This window comes from Trachypithecus francoisi, unplaced genomic scaffold, assembly GCF_009764315.1.
Source record: "Trachypithecus francoisi isolate TF-2019V2 unplaced genomic scaffold, Tfra_2.0 Lachesis_group0, whole genome shotgun sequence".
NCBI lineage: Eukaryota > Metazoa > Chordata > Mammalia > Primates > Cercopithecidae > Trachypithecus > Trachypithecus francoisi.
Genome location: NW_022681453.1, coordinates 16,298,360 through 16,321,441, shown reverse-complemented (window position 1 = coordinate 16,321,441; position 23,082 = coordinate 16,298,360). Strand labels below are relative to the sequence as shown.

At 53.7% G+C, this 23,082-nt stretch overlaps 2 protein-coding genes across 3 annotated transcripts in view; both read left to right on the top strand.

Moving 5' to 3' along the window:
- Positions 1 to 4,360: 4,360 nt before the first annotated feature.
- LOC117080933 (cytochrome b-c1 complex subunit 1, mitochondrial) lies at positions 4,361 to 17,071 on the top strand. Of its 2 annotated transcripts, none has more exons than XM_033206399.1 (13): positions 4,361 to 5,062; positions 5,319 to 5,459; positions 9,337 to 9,423; positions 10,688 to 10,817; positions 11,036 to 11,234; positions 11,826 to 11,905; positions 14,605 to 14,720; positions 14,956 to 15,099; positions 15,234 to 15,394; positions 15,513 to 15,598; positions 15,925 to 16,013; positions 16,365 to 16,440; positions 16,883 to 17,071. In XM_033206399.1, exons 1-13 carry the CDS (start codon positions 4,994 to 4,996, stop codon positions 16,945 to 16,947), a joined length of 1,443 nt encoding a protein of 480 aa, XP_033062290.1. In that variant the 5' UTR covers positions 4,361 to 4,993; the 3' UTR covers positions 16,948 to 17,071. The 2 variants fall into 2 exon arrangements, with proteins under 2 accessions (XP_033062290.1, XP_033062279.1); XM_033206388.1 differs by having other exon boundaries at positions 14,956 to 15,111.
- A 3,972-nt stretch (positions 17,072 to 21,043) lies between these two features.
- The window catches only part of COL7A1 (collagen type VII alpha 1 chain), a 33,477-nt gene continuing 31,438 nt past the window's right edge, over positions 21,044 to 23,082 (top strand). Inside the window, 4 exon segments of the mRNA XM_033206376.1 lie at positions 21,044 to 21,268; positions 21,821 to 22,001; positions 22,668 to 22,827; positions 22,915 to 23,008. Of these exon segments, the coding sequence (XP_033062267.1) occupies positions 21,184 to 21,268; positions 21,821 to 22,001; positions 22,668 to 22,827; positions 22,915 to 23,008 (520 nt within the window). The 5' untranslated portion in view covers positions 21,044 to 21,183.

The following is a 23,082-nucleotide window of genomic DNA, read 5'->3' as shown; positions in this document are numbered from 1 at the left end:
ACCACCATGCCCCACTAATTTTGTATTTTTAGTAGAGATGGGGTTTATCCATGTTGGTCAGGCTGGTCTTGAACTCTTGACCTGAGGTGATCCACCCAACTAATAAAAGTTTCAAAATAACAAGGCAATATGACAATTAGAAACATTTATGTGCCTAACGGAGCCCCAAAAATAATGAAACAAAAACAGAATCGAAAGTAGTCAGCTCTACAATTATAGTACATATTTCAACCACCCACTTTCATTAATGAATAGAAGAGGCAGGCCATGGTGGCACATGCCTGTAATCCCAGGACTTTGGGAGGCCGAGGCGGGCAGATCACAAGGTCAGGAGGTAGAGACCATCCTGGCTAACACAATGAAACCCCATCTCTCAGGAGTTCAAGATCAGCCTGGTCAAGATGGTGAAACCTTGTTTCTACTAAAAATACAAAAATTATCCAGGCATGGTGACAGGCCCCTATAATCCCAGTTACTCGGGAGACTGAGGCATGAGAATCGCTTTAACCGGGAGGTGGAGGTTGCAGTGAGCTGAGATCATACCACTGCACTCCAACTTGGGCAACAAGAGCAAAACTCCATCTCAAAAAAAAAAAAAAAGCTGTGTGCAGTGGCTCATGTAATCCCAGCACTCTGTGAGACCAAGGCAGGGGAATCACTTGAGCCCAGGAGTTTGAGACCAAGCTGGGACACGTGGCAAAATCCTGTCTCTATTTTTAAAAAGTCAAAGTAAATTTAAAAAATAAAAAGAAAAATCTAGAAGAATAAATAGGTGAATGTATCAAATAAATATTGAGTAAGAAGGGTAAGGTGAGTACCAGAGCCCTCCCAACAGAACACAGCCTGCAGGGACCTGGTACAGGTTTGAGAATCTATGGGATGATAAAGGGAACATCAGAGATGGATTGGAAAACAGGGCCTGGTCAAGAAATGGTGTTACAAAATTTAGTTTGCCGTTTAGGGGGAAAGAGAATATTTTGACCTTACCTCACTCCATATACCAAGTAAATTCCAGAAAATCAATGAGTCACCAAGCACTGTGGCAAAATTATTGCAATGATCACTGCTTGCACTTAACATTTTAGTAATATTTCCTGTTTTGACCAACCCCTTGAAACACGTCATTCCCAACCAGCATCACACTTCCTAGTTGTCTCCTACTTCAGTGGCCTTCCCTTCTTAGCCCAGGGTAGCAGTGAGTATAGGGAGGGAGGCTAGGTGACTGGGTTTAGAAATATTTCATATGGGAGGCTGAGGTGGGAGGATCACCTGAGCCCAGGAATTCAAGACCAGACTACGAAATATAGTGAGACCCCATCTCTAAAAAATTTTTTTTAAAAATTAGCTGGGTGTGATGGTGCATGCCTATAGTTCCAGCTACTCAGGAGGCTGGAGTGGGAGGATGGCTTGAGCTGGGAAGTTGAGGCTGCAGTGAGCCATGATCACACCACTGCATTCCAGCCTCAGTAACAGAGAGCCTCTCCAAAAAAAAAGAAAGAGAGAGAAGGAAGGGAGGAAGGGAAGAAGGGAAGAAGGGAAGAAGGGAGGGAGGGAGGGAGGAAGGAAGGAAGTAAGGAAGGAAGGAAGGAAGTGAAATCCTATCTCCACAAAAAATATACAAGTTAGCTGGGTATGATGGTGAGCACCTGTGGTCCCAGCTACTCAGGAGCCTGAGGTAAAAGGATCACTTGAGCCGGGGCATGGTGGCGTGTGGCGTCCCAGCTACTTGGGAGGCTGAGGCAGGAGAATCACTTGAACCCGGGAGGCGGAGGTTGCAGTGAGCCAAGATTGTGCCACTGCACTTCAGCCTGGGTGACAGAGCGAGACTCCGTCAAAAATTAGCCATATTGGCATGTGCCTGCAGTTCCAGCTACTCGGGAGGCCGAGGCAGGAGAATTGCTTTAACTTGGGAGGTGGAGGTTGGAGTGAGCAGAGATCATGCCACTGCACTCCAGTCTAGGTGACACAATGAGACTCTGTCTCAAAAAAGAAAGAAAAATAATAGAGATCCTAAGACTGAAAGAATGAACTCTTTGTAGCAATAAGATACCAAAGTATAAACAAGACCTAAGGCCATGCCAGGCAAGAGTTAAGCCATTCACCGAAGAATAAACTGTTCTAACTGCTGCAAGGTATTTCTTTTTTTTCCAGCAGCTAAACAAGCACTGGCCTTGAGATAAGCAATACGGAAACAATTGCAGTTCATCCATCACCAGACACTGACCCCACTCCCTGTTCCATAAGCCGTAACTATAGCTTTGATTGGACAAGAGACTGATTTTGGTGATTTTTTCCTGATAAGAGACCACTGACCAGGGACTGGCTTTAGTTGGTTTATGGAACCTGTGCACTGAGTGCTTTTGTATCCTTGCTTCATATTTTCACATATGGGGCTAATTGTATTTCTTTTGGTGGTGGTGGTGGTGGTAGTGGTGGTGGTGGTGGTTGAGATGGAGTCTCCCTCTGTAGGCCAGGCGGGAGTGCAGTGGCGCCATCTCGGCTTACTGCAACCTCCGCCTCCCGGGTTCAAGTGATTCTCCTGCCTCAGCTTCCCAAGTATCTGGGATTATAAGCACATGCCACCATGCCTGGCTGATTTTTTGTATTTTTAGTAGAGATGGGTTTTCACCGTGTTAGCCAGGATGGTCTCAATCTTCTGACATTGTGATCCACCCACCTCGGCCTCCTAAAGTGTTGGGATTACAGGTGTGAGATACTGCGTCCAGCTGAATATGTATGTTTAGCCAAACCATTTGACATACAGCTCCTGCCCGAATCCCTCCTCTTTTGAGAGGTCTGTCTCTGGTTTTGACCAGAGGCCTACTTCCCAGACTGCAGGTCGTAACCCTTTATAAGAAATGAAGTCAGCCTGATACGGTGGCTCACGACTGTAATCCCAGAACTTTGGGAGGCTGAGACAGGAGGATCACTTGAGCCCAAGAGTTCAAGATTATCCTGGACAACATAGTGAGACCCCTGTCTCTACAAAAAATTTAAAAAATTAGCTGGGTGTGGTGTGCGAGCCTGTGGTCATCATGGTGCCTGGCATGATTTTTATAAAGATAGTTTTAAGTATAAGAGTAGTTTTTGGGTAAGGCATGGTGGCTCACCCCTGTAATCCTAGCGTTTTGGGAGGCTGAGGCGGGTGGATCGCTTGAGGCTAGGAGTTCAATACCAGCCTGGCCAACATGGTAGAAAATGCAATGATCTTAGCCCTTGCCTCTTCCTATACTTAAGATACTGTCCAACAGAATTAATGATTACACTTCTGTGACCTATAAACAGATGTACTCTCACACCCAAACCTTGATGAGACTTTGCTCTAACGTAACTTCTGAGCATATATGATGTAATTTCTGAGCACATCGAAAGCCGCCACCACCAGTGTATAAGCTGTGTCGGAAACACTGCTTTGGAGCAATCTGGCAGAAACTCCCTGAAAGGCTCTCCTGGGTTGCAATTCACAGTAAGACTTCTGAATAGAACTAACTTTAAATATTTAAAAGCTTGATTTTTTTTTTCATTAGTTGACATAACAAAGCATACCTTAGAATTTTTTTTTTTGAGACGTAGTTTCGCTCTTGTTGCCCAGGCTGGAAATGGCCCGATCTTGGCTCATGGCAAACAACCTCAGCCTCCCGGATTCAAGTGATTCTCCTGCCTCAGCCTCCCGAGCAGCTAGGATTATAAGCATGTGCCACCACGCCCAGCTAATTTTGTGTTTTTAGTAGAGATGGGGTTTCTCCATGTTGGTCAGGCTGGTCTTTTTTTTTTTTTTTTTTTTTTTTTTTTAAACAGAGTCTTGCTCTGTCGACCGGGCTGTAGTGCAGTGGCCGGATCTCAGCTCACTGCAAGCTCCGCCTCCCGGGTTTACGCCATTCTCCTGCCTCAGCCTCCCCAGTAGCTGGGATTACAGGTGCCCGCCACCTCGCCCGGCTAGTTTTTTGTATTTTTTAGTAGAGACGGGGTTTCACCAGGTTAGCCAGGATGGTCTCGATCTCCTGACCTCGTGATCCGCCCGTCTCGGCCTCCCAAAGTGCTGGGATTACAGGCTTGAGCCACCGCGCCCGGCCTAGGCTGGTCTTAAACTCCAACAGGTGATCCGCCCGACTCGGCCTCCCAAAGTGCTGGGATTACAGGCGTGACCCACCGCGCCCAGCTAGAATTCTTTTTCCTCTTACAGGAAAGGAAAAGTTTCACTATGTTGGCCAGGCTGGTCTCGAACTCCTGGCCTCAAGTGATCCACGTGCCTCGGCCTCCCAGTGTTGGGATTACAGGCGTGAGCCACCGCGCCCGGTCTCTACTTAATTCTTTTAAAGAGAAAACTGGCAGGGCGCAAACCTGGCCAACATGGAGAAACCTTGTCTCTTTTAAAGATACAACAATTAGCCGGGCGTAATCCCAGCTACTCGGGAGGCTGAGGCAGAATTGCTTGAACCCGGGAGGCGGAGGCTGCAGTGGGCCGAAATCGCGCCACTGCACTCCAGCCTGGGCGACAGAGCGAGACCGTCTCAGAAAATAAAAAAATAAATAAATAAAGAGAAAAAAAACTGACTTTCAGGTAAGTTGGTCCCAGGTAAGTTTCCACTCTGGTACTTCAGCCCTGGGCTCGAACCTGCGGACACGCTGCGGCTGCAACGCCCCACCCGCCAGACCTCTACTCGGAGTACGCAGCGCGGCTGGTGAGAAACATCGTGCACTCTGACTTCCACGCGTGGAATGGGGAGATGGACCGCACGGCGGGCGAACCTGCTCGGGCTGATGGACGGCAGGCGGACTGTGTGCGCAGGCACGGGCGGCAGCGCGGGGAGAGCCAGAAAGCGAGGCAGCCAGCCAGCCAGCCAGCCAGCGCCAGGCCAGCACAACTGACGGTCCCGGCTCCCGCCAGGAGGCGGCCGAGCGCCAACTTTACGATACTGCGCCTGCGCCGCGAGTGCCAACGCGCCTACTCTACGCTTGCGCGGCGCAACTTAGAGCCGACTAGAGCTGGAAGATGGCGGCTTCCGTGGTCTGCCGGGCCGCTACCTCCGGGGCTCAAGTGCTATTGCGCGCCCGCCGCTCGGTGAGGTGGTGGCGAGAGCGCGGGGCTTCAGGGGACAGGGCTTCGGGAAGCGGACGGGTGTGGCCTGTTAGCAGTGGCAGGTCGAGGTGGGGAGGACGCGGGGTCAGGGCCGTGGGAAGGTCATGGAGGAGGGCGGGGAAAGGTACCTCGCCGTTGACCTAGGGGCGGGGGCGGGGACGGGGATCCGCCTGAGCACCTGGGAGGTGGTGAGTGATTCCCCAACCGAGTCCTCACTCGCAGCTGTTCCCTTCCACAGGCGACCCTGCTGCGGACGCCAGCCTTGCGGAGTACGGCAACCTTCGCTCAGGCGCTCCAGTTCGTGCCGGAGACGCAGATTACCCTGCTGGACAACGGCCTGCGTGTGGCCTCCGAGCAGTCCTCTCAGCCCACTTGCACGGTGAGCTGGGGACGCCACTGGGGAGAGGGCCTCCAGATTGGGCCTGCCATCTTTTCTCAGGTTGGGGTGTGACCTTGGGCTCGGGTCTTCCCGTTTATGGTTTGGGTTGGAACTCAGGATCACTCACCCCGAGAATGGCCCCATTCCCGACCCTAGCCACGCCTTGGCTTCACGGGACAATCTTCAGTATAAGCCAACATTATTTAGCATATAATGCCCGTCAAGTAGGCAGCCAAATTCTTTTCCAGCCTTTTGTTAAGGAGCCCATATAAGAGAAGTGATCACGTCTCCTCTTATAATGCGGAAAATGGGATTCAGACACCTTAGGTGACTTGCAGGCGTCCAGGTCTGTCACCCTCACTATGCCCAAGCTCATAATCTCCAGGCTAGACCACAAATGCATTTTAGGAAGAAATTAATTTTAACAGTACAATGAAATGTGTGATTTTCCAAAAAATACAAATTCTCAAAATTGACTCAAGGATAGAAATCTTGACTCACAAATAGATGTATGAATAGGTGAGAACATTCCCAATAAATAATTGTCTCCTCCTCCCTTCAGTCCCCATCCCCCAGCTCCAGGGCCAGATGTTTTTATTGACACATCCTTTTAGTTTTCCAGAAGCAATGTCCTGCGATTTAAATTATTACTAAGCATAGGAAAAGGTAGCCTGCAACTTCCTTGTTATATGGCACCTGTTGTAGTAAAGAACGCTATATTACATGAACTTTAAAATGTCCTAGATTGTAAGGAGCCATCTGTGTTCCAGTGCCAGAGAAAGAATCTTAAGAATCTTGCCAATTTGGTAAAAGAGTACTGTAGATTGTAAAATGCCTCTTGCATTCCAAGATGTTAGATGTGAAATACATGTTCATCTAAGATTGTATGATATATGCATTGACATCTCTTAGGAAAGCAAATATTACACGTTCTCACTTATCAGTGGGAGCTAAGAAATATGTACATACAGATGTAGAAAGTGGAATGGTGGACAGTGAAGACTTGGAAAGATGAAGGGGTGGATAATGAGAAACTACTTAATGGGTCCAGGCCTGGAGGTTCACGCCTCTAATCTCAGCACTTTGAGAGGCCAAGGCAGGCGGATCACCTGAGATGAGGAGTTCAAGACCATCCTGGCAAACATAGTGAAGCCCCATCTCTACTAAAAATACAAAAATTAGCCATACATGGCAGCACATGCCTGTAATCCCAGCTACTGGGGAGGCTGAGGCAGGAGAATCGCTTGAACCCAAGAAGCAGAGATTGCAGTGAGCTGAGATCGTGCCACTGTACTCCAGCCTGAGTGACAGAGCGAGAGTCCATCTCAAAAAAAAAAAAAAGAAATTACTTAATGGGTACAGGGTGTGTTATTCTGGTGTGTTATTCTGGTGATGGATAACGTAAAAGCCCTGATTTGACTACTTGTGCTTTTTTTTTTTTTTTGAGACAGAGTTTCGCTCTTGTTACACAGGCTGGTGTGCAATGGTGTAGTCTCGGCTCACTGCAACCTCCATCTCCCGGGTTCAAGTGATTCTCCTGCCTCAACCTCCTGAGTAACTGGGATTACAGGCATGCGCCACCATGCCCGGCTAATTTTTTGTATTTTTAGTAGAGACAGGGTTTCTCCACGTTGGTCAGGCTGGTCTTGAACTCCCTTGACTACTTGTGCATTCTATGCATGTAATGACATCGCACTTGTGGGCGAGGCACAGTGGCTAACACGGGTAATTCCAGGGCTTTGAGAGGCCAAAGCAGGAGGATCAGTTGAGCCCAGGAATACGAAGTTGCAGTGAGCCATGATTATGCCACTGTACTCTGGCCTGGGTGACGGAGCAAGGCCCTCTGTCTTTTAAAAAAAAAAAAAAAATGGAGTTTTGGGTGTGGATAGAAATTTTTAAAAATTGCGCTTGTACCCCATAAATTTATACAATTAAAAAAAGTCTTGACGCAGTGGCTCATGCCTGTAGTTCTAGCAGTTTGGGAGACCGAGGCAGGCGGATCATGAGGTCAAGAGATTAAGACCATCCTGGCCGACGTGGTGAAACCCCACCTCTACTAAAAATACAAAAATTAGCTGGGTGTGGTGGCACATGCCTATAGTCCCAGCTACTCGTGAGGCTGAAGCAGGAGAATCACTTGAACCCAGGAAGCAGAGGTTGAGTAAGCTGACATTAGGCCACTGCACTCCAGCCTCGTGACCGAGTGAGACTCCATGTCAAGACAAACAAAAAAAGTTGCCGGGGGCGGTGGCTCACGCCTGTAATCCCAGCACTTTTTGTGGCTAAGGCGGGGGGGTCGGTCACAAGGTCAGGAGATCAAGAGCATCCTGGCTAACATGGTGAAACCTCGTCTCTAGTAAAAATACAAAAAATTAGCCGGGTGTGGTGGCGGGTGCCTATAGTCCCAGCTACTCGGGAGGCTGAGGCAGGAGAATGGTGTTAACCTGGGAGTGAGCCGAGATCATGCCATTGCACTCCAGCCTGGGTGACAGAGTGAGACTCTGTCTCAAAAAAAAAAGTATCGGCCGGGCGCGGTGGCTCAAGCCTGTAATCCCAGCACTTTGGGAGGCCGAGACGGGCGGATCACGAGGTCAGGAGATCGAGACCATCCTGGCTAACACGGTGAAACCCCGTCTCTACTAAAAAAATACAAAAAAAACTAGCCGGGCGACGTGGCGGGCGCCTGTAGTCCCAGCTGCTCGGGAGGCTGAGGCAGGAGAATGGCGTAAACCCGGGAGGCGGAGCTTGCAGTGAGCTGAGACCCGGCCACTGCACTCCAGCCTGGGCGGCAGAGCGAGACTCCGTCTCAAAAAAAAAAAAAAAAAAAAAAAAAAAAAAAAAAAAAAAAAAAAGTATCTTAGGAAAGTAGATGTGAAAAACTTAAATCAGCTGTGAACAAATACTAAATTAAAAGACTAGACCATGTGACCAAGTGGGGTGAGTGGTACATGTTTCTTTTTCTTCTTTCTTTTTTTTTTTTGAGATGGAGTCTCTCTCTCACCCAGGCTGGAGGTGAGTGGCACAGTCTAGACTCACTGCAACCTCTGCCTCCCGAGCTCAAGCAATTCTTCTGCCTCAGCCTCCCAAGTAGCTGGGACTACAGGCATGTGCCACCATGTTCAACTAATTTTTGTATTTGTAGTAGAGACAGGGTTTCACCATGTTGGCCAGGCTGGTCTCGAACTCCTGACCTCGTGATCCACCCGCCTCAGCCTCCCAAAGTGCTGGGATTACAGGTATGAGCCACCACGCCCAGCCTGTGGTGCATGTTTCACAGCAACCAGGAGGCTGTCAAAAGAATTAATATTATCTTATTGGGTGCCAGGGCAACACTGGGCAGTGTTTGGTGTCCAGATCTGATTAAAAACAACAACAAAATGGTGTTATAGGAACAATATTTAGTGTGATAAAATACACAGTCTAAACCAATAGTCCCTTCCTTAATGATGAAAGGATCAAATCATTGCCAGAACAAAGGCAGCGTGTAATTTTTAGAAAGGAAAAAATAAGTTGTTGTTTGTAAATGATGTGTTGTATGCCTAGACAAAAACAAATAATTAACTGAAAAGTGAGAGTGAATTTAAGGATTTTGTATGCTGGTGAGACCAGGTAAATGTGCACAGTTAGAAGTGTCCCTGGCGGTCCTTGATAGCCAATCAGGAGAGCAATGATACAGTGTGACTAGTCATTTAGCTGGTCCTCTGTTTGCCAGGCATGACTGTATCTCCAAGCACAGGGGTCCTGCTGGGGCAGTTCTTCCTGACTCCAGGATTCATGAGTCCCTGCCTGGGGCTTGTACTGAGTCACTCAGGTGGAGTGTGAGTAGGGGGCTGGGGAGTAGTTTGTTTGTAACCTTTGTTGGTGGCTTCTTGTCCAGGTGGGAGTGTGGATTGATGTTGGCAGCCGTTTTGAGACTGAGAAGAACAATGGGGCAGGCTACTTTTTGGAGCATCTGGCTTTCAAGGTGAGGCTCTTGAAGTCTGTCTCCTCTGGGCTTAGGGCTGCCTGTTGTCCCTCCTGAGGATGAAGGTCAGAAAAAATAGCCTGATTATGGGCCTCAGTGGAGGGGCTGATGTCTGGCCAGCCTTCCTAAAAGGAACCACATGAGCTTAACGTCTCCTGAGTAGGCACGTATCTGATGAGCCCCTGCATGAGGCCCTCAGAGCCAAGAAGACCCAAGGAACCACAGGAACCCCACTTTTCACCAGAGAAGCCAGGCCTGTGTTATGTGCATGCATACAGGAGACCTGTGGAACACACATAGATATGCACGTGCATTGTAACAAACCCACAGACATGGGCATACGTGCTTGCGTATGAAATGTTCTGCTCTGGTGGAATACCTGGGCATCCCTTGGTTGGGGTGGGCAGGGCCATGGAGCTCTAATGGGCACCCCAGCCAGCTGCAATGTCACGGGTATGTGTGCAGTATTAACCAAGAGATAGCACCACTGTTCTCCACACACAGGACTAGGATTGGGTCCCACAGAGGTGGCCACTAGCATGTATAAACAGACACATACAGTCATGGGAATGGCATGGGAGGAGTGGGTTCTATCACTTGAACACAGGTGTGGGCTTACCTGACCATGGCTGTCATTAAGAAGGGGGAGGTAGGCCGGGCGCGGTGGCTCAAGCCTGTAATCCCAGCACTTTGGGAGGCCGAGACGGGCGGATCACGAGGTCAGGAGATCGAGACCATCCTGGCTAACACAGTGAAACCCCGTCTCTACTAAAAATACAAAAAAAAACTAGCCGGGCGAGGTGGCGGCGCCTGTAGTCCCAGCTACTCGGGAGGCTGAGGCAGGAGAATGGTGTGAACCCGGGAGGCGGAGCTTGCAGTGAGCTGAGATCTGGCCACTGCACCCCAGCCTGGGTGACAGAGCGAGACTCCGTCTCAAAAAAAAAGAAGGGGGAGGTGTACTGGTAATGACCCCACTGCTCGTTGGTAAGGTGTTACAGGAGCTTTAGGCAACACTTGGTCTGGCCATGCCCTTCTGTCCTGGCCCTGGTTATCTCTATTCTATTGGCCCATTATGCCATGGCCTTGGTCACCAAAAGGCCTGCTTAGTGCTTGGTAAACGTAGACTCTGGGATCTGTGTCCCCAGAGTCTATGCTGAGGGAGGTACCTGTGGACCAGTGGTCCTGCTGGATCTTTAGCCTCTGAGGACAGGGTTCTTGGGCTCCTGTGTGGCTTCTGATTGGTCTGGTTGATATTTGATTCCAGGGAACAAAGAATCGGCCTGGCAGTGCCCTGGAGAAGGAGGTGGAGAGCATGGGGGCCCATCTTAATGCCTACAGCACCCGGGAACACACAGCTTACTACATCAAGGCGCTGTCCAAGGATCTGCCAAAAGGTAACACCTGGAGGAAGAGGTGGGGCAGAGGGCAGGGGGGCAGAGTACAGCTACCCAGGAGTCCCTGGCTGACCACAGAATCATATTACCCTTAGCGTATGGCTTTGCAGCTGGGCAACTAGGGGTGGGCAGCAGGAGATGCCAGGCCTGGGGATTTTGTGCTGTCGTTGGTCTCCAGTGGTCCACCTGGCACCTAAACATGTCCTCCTTGCGTCTAGTTGTGGAGCTCTTGGGTGACATTGTGCAGAACTGTAGTCTGGAAGACTCACAGATTGAGAAGGAACGTGATGTGATCCTGCGGGAGATGCAGGAGAATGACGCATCTATGCGAGACGTGGTCTTTGACTACCTGCATGCCGCAGCATTCCAGGGCACACCTCTAGCCCAGGCTGTGGAGGGGCCCAGTGAGAATGTCAGGTGAGAGTTGGCTGGGCTTGTGGTGGGATGCTTGCCCCATTCTGGCCTGGCCAGACCCTTTCCAGGTCACATTTTTAGTTGGCTAGCTGTTTGTCGGGGTTATTTTCCTGAGTCATGCGATTGGAGACAGTTTCTATATCCATATGGTCCAGTGAGTCTTTTTTAATGGCTTTGTGGGCTTCACTTGAATTTTGGGCTTTGTTTTAAGGTATGTTTTGGTGCATGTCCTGACAGTCCAAGGGCGGGGTATCTGGGTGTCCCCTCCATGTGGTCTCTTGTCTCCTTTGGTGATGGCGTTGGGAGCTTTGATACTGCCCTTTGAGAGTTCCACAGTGTTGGCTCACACCTTCTCAGAGAAGACTATGAGCCTGTCCTGAGGTCAGGCATGAGGCAAGGGCAGACGAGGGTTGCCCTCTGGGCCTTGGAGGGGTGGGTGGCAGAGATGGGGGAAGGGGGTCGGGGGTGTGCTAGGGCCCACTCTTCGGAGAAACCATGTCTCTCCTACTCTGCCTCCTCAGTCCCATTCATGCACACACCCCAACTCGCTCCATTGTGGTAGAGGTGTTGACACACTGGCCATATGTCTTGTAGGAAGCTGTCTCGCGCAGACTTGACCGAGTACCTCAGCACTCATTACAAAGCCCCTCGAATGGTGCTGGCAGCAGCTGGAGGTGAGTGATGGACTCACTGAAGTGGGGTCCCAGCCTTGGTTATCAAAGCCAAGGTCCTGGTTCCCACCATAGGGGACGTTCCACCCCAGGGGACCCTGCTCCCACCCTAACCTTGAGGGGAATGACCTTCCTCCTGTGCTGTCTGAGATGGGATAGGAGTCTACCCTGCTGCCACCACTGGGACTGGTTACACAGGATGCTGTTCCTCTGGTACAGGTCTGTCTTAGCCCCACCTGGTCCTAGGATACTGAGTTTATGGGCTGGGAGGGGATGTAAGCCCCTGGCCTTATTCCTTGTGGCCTTGCCCTTGGGAGAGCCAGCCATTGGTTGTGTGTTGATGCATGCCTGATAACAGACCAAGAAGTGCCTTGAAAGGAAGGCACAGAAGGGTCGGGGAGATTTCACTGGGGACTCAGAGTTGTAGGTTGGGGGAGGGGCTTTTTAAAGCACCTGTAGTTTGAACAGAAGCCTGAAAGGTGGTGAGTGTTACTTAGGTGGTACGGGGAACTGAGCACAGGGGAAGAGCAGTGTCATGGTCTGAGGTTTGCTCTGCTGCTGTGTGGGGTCACAGTGCAGGCAGGCTAGCTAGAGAGGGGCTGTGGTAGGGACCAGGCAGGAGATGGCAGGAGCAAGGGGGAGCAGTAAATGGACTCCAGGTGGTTTTATAGATGGAACCTGGTTGGGGTCTGGACATGGGTAAGGAACTGAGGTTAAGATGCTTCCCATCTTGGCCGGGCGCGGTGGCTCAAGCCTGTAATCCCAGCACTCTGGGAGGCCGAGACGGGCGGATCACGAGGTCAGGAGATTGAGACCATCCTGGCTAACACGGTGAAACCCCGTCTCTACTAAAAAATACAAAAAACGAGCCGGGCGAGGTGGCGGGCGCCTGTGGTCCCAGCTACTTGGGAGGCTGAGGCAGTAGAATGGCGTAAACCCGGGGGGCGGAGCTTGCAGTGAGCTGAGATCCGGCCACTGCACTCCAGCCCAGGCGACAGAGCGAGACTCCGTCTCAAAAAAAAAAAAGATGCTTCCCATCTTGGCCGGGCGCGGTGGCTCACGCCTGTAATCCTAGCACTTTGGGAGGCTGAGGTAGGTTAATCACCTGAGGTCAGGAGTTCGAGACCAGCCTAGCCAACATGGCAAAACCCTGTCTCTAGTAAAAGTACAAAAATTAGCCAGGCGTGGTGGCAGGCACCTATAATCCCAGCTACTCGGAAGGCTGAGGCAGGAGAATCACTTGAACCCGGGGGGCGGAGGTTGCAGTGAGCTAAGATTGTGCCACTGCACTCCAGCCTGGGCAACAGAGTGAGACTCCATCTCAAAAAAAAAAAACAAAAAACTTCCCAGCTGAGCTGACCTTGGCGGCTGAGTATGCATAAAAGACCAATAGGATGAACATGACCGGGACTTTGGAGCTGGGGAACCTGGGAGTAAGAGCAGTCTGATATGTCTGTCAGACTAGCAGGACTTGAGCTCATGGAAAGAATAAAAGGCCAACACAGGGCAGGGCGCAGTGGCTCACGCCTGTAATCCCAGCACTTTTTGGGAGGTCGAGGCAGGCAGATCACGAGGTCAAGAGATCGAGACCATCCTGGCTAACACAGTGAAACCCCATCTCTACTAAAAATACAAAAAAATTAGCCAGACGTGGTGGTGGGCACCTGTAGTCCCAGCTACTCGGGAGGTTGAGGCAGGAGAATGGCGTGAACCTGGGAGGTGGAGCTTGCAGGGAGCCGAGATCATGCCACTGCACTCCAGTCTGGGTGACAGAGCAAGACTCTGTCTCAAAAAAACAAAAACAAAAAAAAATAGGCCAACACAGGCCGGGTGCAGTGGCTCACGCCTGTAATCCCAGCACTTTGGGAGGCTGAGGTGGGCGGATCACGAGGTCAGGAGATTGAGACCATCCTGGCTAACACAGTGAAAGCCCGCCTCTACTGAAAATACAAAAAAATTAGACAGGCATGGTGTCGGGCACCTATAGTCCCAGCTACTTGGGAGGCTGAGGCAGGAGAATGGCGTGAACCCGGGAGGCGGAGCTTGCAGTGAGCTGAGATCGTGTCACTGTGCTCCAGCCTGGGCGACAGAGCGAGACTCTGTCTTGGGGGGCGGGCAGCCAATGTAACTGGTGGCACCACAGAGCCCTCTTGTGGAGGTGAGGAGGCCAGATCCAAGGAGTCCTAGGGTATACGTTTGTAACATTATTTGCAAATGTCCCCAGCTCTCAGGGGACCCCAGACCTTATCACAGCCCTGTAATAGCACCTCTTTCTGTCCCCTCACTTGCCACCCCCTGCCGGGCCAGCAGCCAGAAATACTTGAGGGAGAGCTAGAGGGAAAAGGCAGGCCAGGTGGCTTTGTACCCAGGAGTACCAGTCTTGTCCTTGATATAGGTGGAATGCATCTTCTCAAGTGAGAACCCACACTTACATCACATGGCAGCCCATGTTGAAGTTCTGAGCGCTGCTGCTTTTCTAGGACTGAGGCCGTGGGAGCTATCTGGCCCTGAGGTGTCGGTCCTGTCCACAAGGCAGGGTCTGTGTGAGGAGGACCTTCTTTCCTCACCCTGTTCTAATGTCACATACTCCTGGTTTCTCCCACTAAGACAGGACATGGGAGTCCTCCGCCTGTCTGTAAACTCCCCCGCACCCTGTGCTTTGGGCCCTGGCTGGTCAGTAATGCCAGTGTCTGTCTCAGCAGGAGTGGAGCACCAGCAACTGTTAGACCTTGCCCAGAAGCACCTTGGTGACATCCCTTGGACATACGCAGAGGACACTGTGCCCGCTCTTACTCCGTGCCGCTTCACTGGCAGTGAGGTGTGCTGCCTGTTGGGCAGGGGTAGTGCTCAGCTGGGGGCCTGTGGGAGAACCCCCATGTGCATGGTTATCCTGGTGACTCCAGAGATACCTCAGCAGTTGGGAAGGGGTTCTCTGGCTTCTGCGTCACAGGCACACATGGTCACACACACGTACACCCTCTACCCACAACTGCCACCTTTTCTGTTCCCCCAGCAGTCTGGCTGTCCCTCAACCTTGTCATATACTGTTTCAGATCCGCCACCGTGACGATGCTCTACCTTTTGCTCATGTGGCCATTGCAGTAGAGGGTCCTGGCTGGGCCAGCCGGGACAATGTGGCCTTGCAAGTGGCCAATGCCATCATCGGCCACTATGATTGCACTTATGGTGGTGGCGTGGTGAGTGCCAGAGTGAGCATGGTACCTCGCCTTCAGGGAAGAGAGGGTGCTGGGGCTGTGTGCTCCTGTGCGTGGGGGTCACAGTGTGGGTTGAAGACAAGAGGGTGGGTGCTGACCACCTATCCCCCTGGCAGCACCTGTCCAGCCCACTGGCTTCAGGTGCCGTGGCCAACAAGCTATGCCAGAGTTTCCAGACCTTCAGCATCTGCTATGCAGACACGGGCTTGCTGGGTGCACACTTTGTCTGTGACCGAATGAAAATCGATGACATGATGTTCGTCCTGCAAGGGCAGTGGTAAGTGGCAGCCTGGTACTCCTAGGTGGGATGGCGGCTTTAACCAGTGCAGTGGGAGGCTGAGAGAGGACACATTGGCTCAAAGTGAACACCACCACCCCCCCCACCCCCACTTTAGGATGCGCCTGTGTACCAGTGCCACGGAGAGTGAGGTGGCCCGGGGCAAAAACATCCTCAGAAATGCCCTGGTATCTCATCTAGATGGTGAGTCCTGCAGCTCAGTGGGGAGGGATAGAGTGCATCTTGCCAGCGACAGCCCCAAGGTGGCCACCACTCCTAACTAACCAAAGTTAGAAAGGAAAACTTTGAAGACCACACCGTGCCCCATCACCCCACCCTTAGAGATGCAGGCAGGTGTGGGACAGGTCCACGGCCCATCGCTACCATAATAGGTGACCATAGAAGAGAGAGCTGTGATCTGGGTCAGCATGAGGTCAGGGAGGTCCTTGTCAACCTGAGGCTGGAGGTTGTGTACCTGTGGGTCCAGGATTGGGCTGGGTGGACTTCTGAGCCCTCCCCCACCCTTAAAGGCACTACTCCTGTGTGTGAGGACATTGGTCGCAGCCTCCTGACCTATGGCCGCCGCATCCCCCTGGCTGAATGGGAAAGCCGGATTGCGGTAACATGGGCCCCTGGGAGAGGTTCTGGAATCTTGACCTGGCAGACACCTGGAGGTGCAGCGTTGGGGACTGGCACAGCAGAGCCTGCTCCTATAGGCATCCCTGGTGTCCTAGGCAGCTGTCACCTGCAGGGGTAGCATAGTGGGAGGGCAGGGCAGAGGTGCTGATGGCTGTGGAGATGGGTGCGGCCCATGGAAGTCTATAGCAGGGATCCCTTCCGCCTTTCCCCTTTTGGGTTGGGGACAGCTGCATGCTGCCTGTGGGAGATCTCGGCTAGTTGGATGATGCTGACTGGCTGAGGTGGTGGCCAGGTGCCCGTTAGCTAGTATGTCCTCTGCCTCACCCTGCAGGAGGTGGATGCCAGTGTGGTGCGTGAGATCTGCTCCAAGTACATCTATGACCAGTGCCCAGCGGTGGCTGGATATGGTAAGTGGCCTAGGGGATCTGCTCTTTGTTTATTTCCTCAGGCCATTCTCTTGGCCTCCCCTTCCACCTCTGCTCCCCCACTGCTGCTCAGCTTACAGAGCAGCCAGTTAAGGCCCCAAGCAGCCCTCCCAAGTCCCCTGGCTGCCAGGGAGTTCTTGCTCAGAAAACCTGTCCTGGCAGTTCCTTGACTGCCTGCCAGGGTGCCTCCATCAATACCCTGCACCCGTCAGGTAACGGGCACCTCCATGTAGGGTGGGGCTTCAAGGGCCAGAACATGAAGGGACAGGCTCAGCACCCCTGGGGGAATGTTCTCTTCCCTCTTTCCACTCAAAGCGTGTCTTGTGCTGCTCTAGGCAGCAGCTCCAAACTGGGTGCGGCACAGGGCCAGGTGTCCCTGTGCAGGCCAGGTACCCCACCCTGACGCTCCACCCTATCCCCACAGGCCCCATTGAGCAGCTCCCAGACTACAACCGGATCCGTAGCGGCATGTTCTGGCTGCGCTTCTAGGCAGGAAGCCTGTGTAAGCAAGAGAGCTGGGCCAGGGCTCGTGGTCCCCCCACCACAAACACAGCACTCCGGCTCCTCTAACCTGTGCCACAGGTGACCACCAATAAAATCTTCTGCTGAGAAATGTGTCGTCCCTCTTTTGGCATTGGCATGGAGTCCATGGGGCAGTAGACGGGGAGCAAGGACTTCCCTCTGGTTCTGCAGCTCCTGGACCCTCCTGCCTTCCCACAGGCTGATGTGTCCTCAGCCAGGGGCAAGCATGGGGGCTGCAGCAGAGGCCGGAAGTCTTTGATGCCTGCAGGGAGCTGAGCCCAGATGTTTCCACTCAGCCACTTAGAGGATGTTCCTTAGGCAGCCAGTCCCAAGAGTGGGCTATGGGAGTCCATAGGAAGTGTAAACCCAGCCTTTGCCCCTGTCGGAGTCCCAGCCTGGAATCCCTGCGGGCTCAGGTGGGAAACCCCTCACTGTGGACCTTGTGCCAAGTCACCCCCTGGTGATCCCTAGTTTGCTGGAGTGGACCAGAGGGGCCGAGGGGTGTCTCCAAGGATGCCTCTTGCGTGTGTTTACTCTGGATTCTGGGAGGAGGATAGCCGGGGGCATAGTGTTCCCATTTGGTTTCTAACTGCTGCCTGGACAAGCAGGGCAAGAATCCTTTGCCTCCGCTGACTCAGGCTCCAAGAATAGCCCTGAGCTCAGTGGGGCCCAAGCCCCCTCCTTCAACTACATCTGTCCCAGGCAAGTCCAGAGCTGCTGCCCTGACAATCCCCTCCCCATTTTCCTGAGGCTGCCAGGACCCAGTACAGCTCTTAGCTACCTAGTCTCTCTGTTATCTCTTTGGGTTCTGGTCCCCATGGTGGGTGGGCAGGTAGGCCATTCCTCCTTCACCCCCGCCGTGCTTCCACAATCAGGTTCTCTGGGATCCCAGGGGGAAGTTGAAAGTGAGGGGCCCAGTTTTCCTTTGAGGAAGTCACTGCCTGGCAATCACAAGCAGGGTGCTGGGACAAGGTCGTTTAGAAGAGGGCTGTTCAGAAGTCCCCCCGGCATCCTAGCTTGGAAGTAGCCAAAGGAACCCTTGTATCACTCTCACCCTGCCCCAGTGCCTTTCCCTCACCATTGGTTGCCGTAAGTTGCCAATTCGGAGACACTTGTTAAGCACCTTCTATGGTCCGGGACCAGGGCATTGCACAGATCATTCTACTTTGTGAACCGCTGGAGAGAAGATGCTGGGCAGCGCAGAACCCTGACAGGCCCAACCCTGGGTGCTCGTGGAGATGCAACACCCAGGCAGGGGAACAAGTGCCAAGTCTGTTGCCAAGTTTGAGCTCCTGGAGGATGGGGCTTCATTTGTAAGCCCAGCATGGCCCTTAGAGGCTACAGGTGTGCTGGTCATGAGAGCTTGAGCTGCTGGGAGTGGTCTGGTTCTAAGGGACCTTGCATACCAAGCCAGGGACTCTGGTCTTTACCCTGGAGCCATGCTGGGGAGGTGTGTGGAGGTTACCATGAAGAGAAGTGACTTGGTCAGCGTTGAGATTCAGCATGGGGACTCTCGGGCCACATTTCTGTATCAGTCTTGGTGAGCTGTGCTGTGGCAGAGCAGAGGTCATGGCCACACAAGAGCTGGAGCCAGCTGCAGGGGACATAAAGAGGACTACATTCCCAGCAGGGCTGGGAGACGTGGGGGCAGGAGTGGATTGGAGGAGGGTAATCTTCCATAGTCCAGTGAGGAGTTTGGTGGTGTCCAGGGCACAGTGGGATGTGTGGGGCTGGGACCTGATAAAGAGGCCCTGGTTGGAAACAGATGGGGAGAGGTAGTGACTGAGGCCAGGGAAGGAAATGTTCAGGGAAGCTTGGGAGGGAGAAAGATGTGCTCTGGGGGCTCCACTGCCCTGATGGGATTGCAGGTAGGTACTGGCCTCTGGGGCTGTGCCCTAGGCTGTGTGCCTCCCAGGAGGCCAGAGCTGGGGCCTCAGAGGGCCACACTCCTGCTCATAAGCCTCACAGGAGCTCCAGACATGCAGTCATTCCAACCTTACTCCTACCTTCCCAGCACCCTTTGAGAGACCCTCTCACAGCAACCTGTCCTTTCTTTTGGGGGCACCTCAATTCTGATGAGGTTTGCCTGAGCACCCACCCTCCTAGCTGGGCCTCCTGTCTCCCCTAAGGCTGGCCCACGTGTGCACATATGTCTGTACTGTACTGTCTGTGCCACTGGCCTGCTCTCGCCCACCCTGGCTGTGCAGGAGGAGGTGACAGTCTTAGGGGGAAGGGGCTGCTTGTGTGATGAGAACATATGTGGTTCTCTGCAGCCCTCACCTGGAGCACACCTTGCAGGGATGGGGGGTCCTGGGACATGGTTGAGGAGACCCTGACCTTGGAATAAGGTTCTAGGCCCCATGGGGTCACAGCACTGTGCCCCAGGATAGTTTCGGGGGTCAGTAATAAGGAATAGCCCCAGCCTTCCTTGGGCAATAGGAAAGCAGGCAGCATGGATGGTCTTCACTGCCTCCAGCTCTGGCCACACCAGAGTCCTCAGGCTGTGGGGCTGGGCATATTAGAAGGGGCCCAGCAGCCTTGGTGAGTATAGATGTGCTTTCTTTTTTTTTTTTTTTTTTTTGAGACGGAGTCTCGCTCTGTCGCCCAGGCTGGAGTGCAGTGGCCGGATCTCAGCTCACTGCAACCTCCGCCTCCCGGGTTCAAGCCATTCTCCCGCCTCAGCCTCCTGAGTAGCTGGGACCACAGGCGCCCGCCACCTCGCCCGGCTAATTTTTTGTATTTTTAGTAGAGACGGGGTTTCGCCGTGTTAGCCAGGATGGTCTCGATCTCCTGACCTCGTGATCCGCCCGTCTCGGCCTCCCAAAGTGCTGGGATTACAGGCTTGAGCCACTGCGCCCGGCTAGATGTGCTTTCTGGGCTGCCCAGAGTTATTCAGGATTAGCAGGAAAAAATGGGGGAGCAGGACCCAGGTGGGGGCCTGCCCTTCTTGGGGTGCCTCTCTGCGTTAGTGTCACCCATCTAATGAAGAGATACGCATATACAAAGTCCCACCACCTTGGGACAGTGGCCCTGGCCTGGTGTGTTGGGGGACTGTCCACAGCCTCAGAAGCCAAGCTGGGGGAGGGTGGGAAGTCAGCCTGGGTAAGGGGAGAGGAGTAAGGTAGTGGGCAGTTATGAAGCCAGAAGCTACAGGTACCATGAGGGCAATGAGGAAAGGAGGAAGGGGCCCAAGGAGACCTCGGCCTGGTGGGGGAGATGGGTGGCAGGGACCTGCAAGAAAAGTAGATGGAAGGACGGGATGCCTATGGGTGAGGACATGTAGGTAGGGGGACCCGGCCTGGGGCATGGAGGGCTGGATTCCTGAGAGATGAGCTGTCACTGTGGGTGGTCCCGCTCTCCACAGATGGGCGGCCCCCTCCCTGCAGGCACAGCTGGATTGCATCTGCCTGGGACATGGTAGAGGGTGTGGGACACTGGGACATATGCATAAGCATGACACAGGTTCTCTCCTCCTTCTGGCTTATCCCCTACAAAGACAGGGTGAGTTACTTGGATCTAGGCCAAGGGGACCTTGGTTTCCCTAAGACAGGCCCAGAGTCACTCATTTGCCAGGGCTTCTCTCCTGTCAAGGAGATTGGGGTGGGGCCCAGGAGGCCCACCAGACAGATGGCTGAATCACAGGAGTGGCCGGCGGGACCCATGGCCTGAGGGCTTGTCTGGGCACCCCCACCGGATTGGGGGTGAGTCATCCTCAGCTGCAGCCCCCACCCGCCACGGCGCTGCTGCCTTGTGGCTCTGCAGGAACCTGTCCACTCCTCAGCCTGGTCACTGTGATTGACCTAAAGCAGCCAAGACCTGTGACCTTAGATGGAGTTAGGGGTACTCCCTCAGCATCTGTCCATGGAGAACCTTCTGGGAAATTCCCAGAAGCCAAGGGGGGTCGGTGGGTTTATAGTTAAGTGCGTCATATCGTTTGTCTGGGGGAGGGGTGGTGGGGGCGGCGACCTCTCAGGGATGTGGGTGAGGGCGGGTGCCTGGGTCCCCGCCTGCCGCTCCGCCCCCCGAGATCAGGGACTTTTCTCTGCTCTGCCCGCGGGACTGCAGCGGCGGCGGCGGGAGCGGGCGGACGCGCAGGCAAGACCAGGACTCGGGCTGGAGGGGCGCTGGGCTCGGACCCGCCAAGGCCGCAAGGGAGCAAGGGGCAGAGGCGGGGGTCCTAGCTGACTGCTTCTACCGACTAGGATGAGGCTGCGGCTTCTGGTGGCCGCGCTCTGCGCCGGGATCCTGGCAGCGGCGCCCCGAGTGCGAGCCCAGCACAGGGAGAGAGGTGGGCACCGCAAAGGAAGACCCGGCCCGGGGCACCGCAAGGGAGGACCTGGCCTGGGGCACTGTACCGTGTCACCCTCCGCTCCACTCGGCCTTCATTCCCGACACCCCCAGCCCACAACCCAGCCAACTCCGCGACTCCCCGAGGATTCCTCCTAATTCTGGGACTCCCCGAACCCTCCGCGGTCGGTGCTGGGTTCCCTAAACTGCCTCCTATCCTGTTCCGACTCAAATTCTGGCTCCCTGTGTGCACGCAGGGTCCCCTGCCTTATGTCAATCCGCGCCGGCCCCTAGAGGCTGACCTCAGTCCCAAGTCCACACCCGTGCTGGCGACTCTCCCTCCCCCGCACACCCCAACCCCCCGCGGGAGTCTGCTCTGGGACCCACCCAGTTCGACTCCCTCTAAGGCCCCCAGGCTCAGGCCGACTGGGCCCTGGTTTGCATAAGATGAGGCCTACTCTCCCCACCATCCCAAGTCCCAGCGAGGCCACCGTGCGGGGAGGCGGGTGGTTGGCCTCCCAGAAGAGGCCCTGATCTCTTCTGCCCGCCCCAGTGACCTGCACGCGCCTTTACGCCGCTGATATTGTATTCTTACTGGATGGCTCCTCATCCATTGGCCGCAGCAATTTCCGCGAGGTCCGCAGCTTTCTCGAAGGGCTGGTGCTGCCTTTCTCTGGAGCAGCCAGTGCACAGGGTGTGCGCTTTGCCACAGTGCAGTACAGTGATGACCCACGGTGAGTAGTGGCCCTGAGGGCTGGGGACCACGGGATCCCCCCAAGACCCCTTCCCCAGGGAGGGAGGAGACCCGGGAAACCTCAGACCAGGTCTTTCCGGAAACAAGTTTTGGGGAACCTAGAGACCCCGTAGCCAGGACCTCCTCTGGAGACAGAGATAAGGATTCCCTAGGTAGAACCTTCATGCCCTGAAGCACCTCCAGGCTATTGCAAGACAGGAAGGTGCAAGACAGGCTGTGTTTTCTGAGCTGGAGATGGGGAGCCCAGGAGGGGGCCCCCATGCCTTTTGGACTCTTCATGTTCTAGCCTCTTAACCCCTGCAGCCGTTCACCAGAGGCGCTCCATCTGGCCAGCATCCACTTTCCTACATCTGGACCCCTCCTCCTGCAATTATTTAATTAAGCAGCATCTTGTTTCCCACAGACTGTGAGCCCCTAAGGGCTCCTTCAGGCCTGCCCAGGCCCAGCTGCAGATGGTGCACAAAGGAGCCCCTGGGGAGTTTGTTAACCTGGGGGTTCCAGAGGAAAGTGGATGTGGAGAATCACAGAATGAAGGGACCTCTCAAGAGAACCTGATACCCATAACCCTCACCCTAGAGGCCTCCTCAAGGCCAGGGCCAGAAGAGATCCTGAGTCCTAGCCTGTTGCCACCCCTACCCTCCAACAGGACAGAGTTCAGCCTGGATGCACTTGGCTCTGGGGGTGATGTGATCCGCGCCATCCGTGAGCTCAGCTATAAAGGGGGCAACACTCGCACAGGGGCTGCAATTCTCCATGTGGCTGACCGTGTCTTCCTGCCCCAGCTGGCCCGACCTGGTGTCCCCAAGGTGATCCTTACCCCTTCCATGCCTCCCAAGATAACCCCAAATGAAGTGTTCAGGGGAGCCATGATTTGACCCCTGCACCTGTCCCAGGTCTGCATCCTGATCACAGATGGGAAATCCCAGGACCTGGTGGACACAGCTGCCCAAAAGCTGAAGGGGCAGGGAGTCAATCTGTTTACTGTGGGTAAGGACTGAGCAGGGATGACAGGTCAGCTGGGGAGTGGGAGCGGTCAGAGAGCATGTGGGTGACTGAGTCCT

What these genes read in the sequence shown, in the direction of transcription:
- LOC117080933 (XM_033206388.1), top strand. Translation starts at nt 4,994, where the DNA reads ATGGCGGCTTCCGTGGTCTGCCGGGCCGCTACCTCCGGGGCTCAAGTG. An exon ending in CCTCTCAGCCCACTTGCACG is followed by an intron (nt 5,460 to 9,336) that starts GTGAGCTGGGGA and finishes CTTCTTGTCCAG; the next exon opens with GTGGGAGTGTGGATTGATGT. An exon ending in CCTGGTATCTCATCTAGATG is followed by an intron (nt 15,599 to 15,924) that starts GTGAGTCCTGCA and finishes CCACCCTTAAAG; the next exon opens with GCACTACTCCTGTGTGTGAG.